Source organism: Limulus polyphemus, unplaced genomic scaffold (assembly GCF_000517525.1).
Source record: "Limulus polyphemus unplaced genomic scaffold, Limulus_polyphemus-2.1.2 Scaffold5057, whole genome shotgun sequence".
Lineage (NCBI taxonomy): Eukaryota > Metazoa > Arthropoda > Merostomata > Xiphosura > Limulidae > Limulus > Limulus polyphemus.
The window spans coordinates 59,461-65,146 of record NW_013670667.1 but is presented as its reverse complement, the minus strand read 5'-3'; the positions used below and the strand labels follow the sequence as shown (position 1 = coordinate 65,146).

The following is a 5,686-nucleotide window of genomic DNA, read 5'->3' as shown; positions in this document are numbered from 1 at the left end:
ATATTCCACAGTCACACCAGACATGCTCGCTCTTTCAGCCGTGGGGGCGTTATATTCAACAATCCCACTATTCGTTGGAAAAAGAGTATCTCAAGTGTTGGCGGTGGGTGATGATGACTAGCTGCCTTCCCTCTAGTCTTACACTGCTAAATTAGGGACGGCTACAGCAGATAGCCCTCGTGTTAGCTTTGGGCGAATTTCAACAAACAAACAAAAGTGTTTATTGGCAACATTTCTACGTAAGAGTTCTGTAAAACAGAAAAACTCTCGAACTCAGGTCTAACGAGAAGCTTCCCTGACTTCGTTATGGAAATGGTAAACCAGGACAAGTTGGTGAAAATACGCGAGTGATAAACTGTTCTTGTGTTAATTTTCCCTTTTGGTCGCTTCAACTACTTTAAAATAAAACATAGGTTCGAAATGAATGACTTCTAAATTATGACTTTTTAGACAGACAGGAGGAGGAACGGGATATAAACGAATGACTTCTAAATTATGACTTTTTAGACAGACAGGAGGAGGAACGGGATAGCTAGTTAGATATTCGTGACTGTTGTAACTATCGTAAAACTAGATAGGTTAAATGTTGTAAGAAGTAACATCATTATAGTAAACTGAAGAGACACGTGGAACACTTAGGATTATCACGTGTCCATTTTAAGTTATTAAGCCTTTTAACATCAATACAATATAACATTTTACCACATTACGTGATTGGCTTGTGTAGTTTGTTAGGTGAGTGCATAATAACGTGAATCTTAAATGTTTATACAAGTAACGTTTTCGTTCATTCGTGAAGTTGTGTTAGGACAATTTAGGTATTAACGAATGAACAATTAATACCTAAATTATCATAACACAAGTACACCAATGAATGAACAATTAATACCAAAATTATCATAACACAACTACACCAATGAATGAACAATTCGTGTAGTTGTGTTATGATAATTTAGGTATTAATTGTTCATTCATTCGTGTAGTTGTGTTATGATAATTTAGGTATTAATTGTTCATTCATTGGTGTAGTTGTGTTATGATAATTTAGGTATTAATTGTTCATTCATTCGTGTAGTTGTTTTAGGACAACTTAGGTATTCATTGTTTATTCGTACGTGTAGTTGTGTTATTCATTTTACCATCTCATTCTTCTTGTCTCCCTGGTGGATCAGCAGTAAGTTACAACTCTTTTCGCTGAAGTAATCTTGGTAAACAAAACAAAGAATAGTGATAAGTAATAAAAATCAATCATTGTTAAAAGCTTCGCCTATGAAGGCTGATGCACAAAAGTCCTCCATCAGGGGGCCATGGTATCGTATTAGAAGTCTCCAATAGAAATTCAAGTAGGTAAATCAAGCTTCTAAATTAGCCACGCTACCAAAATTCCAGATAAAACGCGTTTTCTTAGACATTTTTAAAGTAAAAAAAATAATGATAACAACTTGGTGTAAAACACTGATAGTTCGTTGTTATTTAATATACTTACGTCGTGACCGGCCGTACAAGGAATCTGTGGTGGGCCTCTCAGCTTCTGGATATCCTAAGAGACGACAGACGATGTCTGCTTCTCTCTTGTCCCATTCGTCGTCGCAGATGGATCCCCACTGACCAAAGTGGTAAATTTCTACGTTCCCCTGGTACGCTGTATGTCCTCCCACCAGGCGAATGTCCCCCTCTGATACAACACGAGCGTTTCGGTGAGGTGCGGATCTGCGAAGTCTGGTCCAGTGGCCGTAACTGGAAGCAGATGACCGAGGCCATTTTTTACTGTCTGATACGGACATCAGGACAGTGAACACCGTTATTACAAAGACTGACCGAGCGACAAAGGTTGTGATTGGAAACTTAGTCATCATTGTCTCCGGTAATATTTTTAATTTATATTTAATAACGTCTTATGGGCTTGTCTGATAACCCGAGACCGAATGAGGATCAGCTGAACACCAACAATAGCAAGTGTTTTACTAATAGATATTTTGGCGGGAAGAAGTCGGATTTTTTGGTTTAACTAGACATCGCCTCCTTCATCTTCCGTATCGTACGTCAGCTGTACTGGTATTAAGCTATACAACGGCTAAGATGCAGTATTTTATTACGCTTTCTCGATGCCACTCCCTCCAGCCATTCCTAGAATCTCCGCCATCCAATGTTTGTCCGTCTGCTCGCAAAAGCGCAGTGACGTTTCTCTGAAGGACGAGTGGGGAAAGAGAAGACCGCAGAACATGACCAGCATTTTGAGAAGCTATATTCGATAATTCTTCTCAGCTGGCCGCCGATCTTTTGGTTCAGTTATGTAGGTCATCTGAGCTCAGAAAATCAGATCAAGGCTTAGTTTCATAAGTACACTGAATTTCTTCCGTCGGCAATATGGAGTAAGTATAAAACAAACAGACACACAAAAGGTAAAATTATGTAAATTATCTCGTGCACTACCTAAAATATGCACACATAACACATATGTTGAAGACATACTTTGTTGTTTATTGTTCAATTTCGCGCAAAGCTACACGAGGGCTATCTTCGCGCGACATCCCTAATTGGGAAGTGATGGACTTAGAGGGAAGGCAACTAGTCAACAGTGCCCACCGCCAACTCGTGCACTACTTTAATCGAACAGTGGGATTTGTCCGTTATTCTTATAACGCACGCACGACCTCCAAAGATCGTAGCGTAATTTTTAAATATATATATATATATATTTGGAGGTAACAGGGTGCTAATCCCAGATCCACAGTCTGGCACGTTAACCATTGGGACGCATTTGGGGTTTGATCCCAGAGATGGATACAGCACAAGTAGCTCATTGTTTACACCATGTACGTAAAAGGTATGGTGATCACACTTTCACTATTTTTAAGTATGAATAACATATGAACGGATAACTATTTGAAGTATCTCAACACTAAACATACTGATATTAAGTTCACGGTTAACATCAACAAGGCCATCAATTCCATTCTTGACAGCTAAGTTCCTAATAAAAATGTTAAATTTGAATGTGAACTATTTCGTAAGAAATCCTTCGCAGGTTTGAATATAAATATTGATAGTTTTATAGTTTAACTAGCTGGAGTACCCGTCCTCCGGACGGAAGTTATGTAACTTCATGATTAATGAAATGTTATCTTAGGACATCAAAAGTTGCATAAAAAACGCAAAACTGAAAATGTGTATGTATCTCCCCATGTACTCAATGAACCTACATACCAAATTTGACGAAGATCCATCCACAGGAGATCAGGTAATGGTAAAAAACGCCCATAAAAACCGCAAAACTGAAAATGTGTATGTATCTCCCCATGTACTCAATGAACCTACATACCAAATTTGACGAAGATCCATCCACAGGAGATCAGGTAATGGTAAAAAACGCCCATAAAAACCGCAAAACTGAAAATGTGTATGTATCTCCCCATGTACTCAATGAACCTACATACCAAATTTGACGAAGATCCATCCACAGGAGGTCAGGTAATGGTAAAAACCGCAAAATGCAAACTGAATCTTTGTAAGACTCTCCTCATAGACTCGTTAATTAAACCTCCATACCAAATTTGGTAAAGATCCATCCACAGGAGGTCAGGTAATGGTAAAATACGCAAAAAAGATATGTTTTGAAATTGAGAAAAATGTACAATTTTTTGTACATTTTAGTCCAAATATATCTTTGATTGTCGATCAGTCGTAAACTGCTCGCTTCTAATTGACAGGCATCCAAACTACTTAAATTATGTAATAAGTTGCTATGACATCAGTGCGTGACCGAGAGACAGTTACACACTGTATTGGATTTAAGAACTACTTTCTCGAGCGTACAAAGTGGCCAGTATATTAGATTGCTCTTCCAATAAATATTTATTGTATATCATATTATTTATGACTATTTAGGCCTAGCATATCCCTGTGGTTAGGACACTCGACTCGCGAGTTCGAATCCCCTCGCCGAATATGCTCGCTCTTTCAGCCTTGGGTGCCTTATAATGTGACGGTCAATCTCACATTTCGTTGGCAAAGAGTGACTCGTGCGTTGGCGGTGGGTAGTGTTGACTAGCTGCCTTCCTTCTTGTCTATCAGGTAAGAATTAAAGACGGCTAGCGTAGATAGCCTTGCAGAAATTCAACAAAATAAACAAACTATTTAAATGGCATGGACATTCTTCAACATCTCCGGTGGAGTGTTAATAAACAGAAACGTGATTTATTATTAACATAAACAGACAAACAAGCAATTTTAATTAGTTGTGCCCTTGAGCTTATCCATAATCTGAAATAATTAGTTGTGCCCTCGAGCTTAATCACAATCTTTATTATGACACTCCTTTAATCATGAATGCAATAATCTGTATTCAGGTTTAAGGATTTTTAGGCTTAAAGATCGAATACCTATGTCCCATGCTCAAATGTCACCTGTGAATATAAAGTCTTAACTTTACAGTTATTTTGGATCTGCTATGACTTGGATGCCTTCAATTTCGCTTACAAGAACACGTAAATAAGAAATCAACATAAATTTCCACCATTAAGAACCATGCGATAAACGAGTCTAATAATTGTATTAGAGCAAAACAACACAATAGGCTCTCTGCCCTCTGTTCATTATGGGGTACCGAACCCTGGATTTTAGCGTTGTAAGTCCGTAAACTTAAATAAGGAAAATGATGCAATTCACTTGTTATAAACTTCGCAAGGAATTATATTATTAAAGGTAACCTGACATTGTAGGATACCGCAATAGGACCTTGGACTCATGTCGTTGTCATCTTTTTGATTTATTCCTTTGTCCTGAACGACCCCCCCCCCCATGGCACGGCGGTATGTCTGCGGACTTACAAACGCTAGAAATTAAGTTTCGATACCCGTAGTTGGCAGAGCACAGATAGCCCATTGTGTACCTTTGTGCTTAACTTCAAACAAAGAAACTTGTATGGCGTAATTAAATCCTACTCTCTACCCTAGCGGAAACTGAAGTCCCACAACGAACTACAGATTCATCTTACTCTCTACTCCAGCGGCTAATTAAAGCCACATAACGAATTATCAGTGAAAATATACCTGTAGTATAAAGATGTTGTTCTAATTTGAACACTTGAGTCATTTGTATTTCGTTTCTTTGTGTGTTCAGAATTTTCGCGCACAGACATCATTCATTTTTAACTAATAGATTAGAGAGGAAACCAGACAGTCAATAGCAACTCTTGATTTGATTTGACTGTCATTCTTATAGCAAATCCACGGTCAAAAATATTTTGCTATAACGGGATACGAACCATGCATGGACCTTTAAATTCACCCTAGAGCTCAGGAGTCCATTCTGTTCCAAGTCGCATTTGGCACATTCGTAAGTTGTACAAAATTAACAATTTTAGGAACCAGTTGAAATTCTTAAAAGACCTAACTTAATATTTGAGACCTCTGAGATTCAACATTGAGAGACCTTCCCAACCACCACAAAAACAAACAAAAAACTGCCTTAATATTTCACGAAAATGTCTGAAAGCTGCTTTTATTCTATTTATCAAAATTTAGTAATTTTACTTAAGTAACATTAATGGAGTTTGGCTGGGTGGAGACTAAAATATTCTTGCCCCAGGGTCTTCTTAGGCTTACGTACACTACTGAAGAAATACTCATATAAAAATCATTCTGATTGTAGTAGTCATGACGTCACTAAAAACATTGGGTTCTTG

The 5,686-nt window shown here is 37.9% G+C and overlaps 1 protein-coding gene across 1 annotated transcript in view; it reads right to left on the bottom strand.

Annotated features, from left to right (window-relative positions):
* The window catches only part of LOC106472062 (lysyl oxidase homolog 2-like), a 14,660-nt gene extending 12,675 nt beyond the window's left edge, over positions 1 to 1,985 (bottom strand). The window contains exons 1-2 of the mRNA XM_013932692.2: positions 1,487 to 1,985; positions 1,140 to 1,204 (exon numbers count right to left, since the gene is read on the bottom strand). Of these exons, the coding sequence (XP_013788146.2) occupies positions 1,140 to 1,204; positions 1,487 to 1,856 (435 nt within the window). The 5' untranslated portion in view covers positions 1,857 to 1,985. The remainder of the gene's footprint in view (positions 1 to 1,139; positions 1,205 to 1,486) is intronic.
* Between the last annotated feature and the right edge of the window lie 3,701 nt (positions 1,986 to 5,686).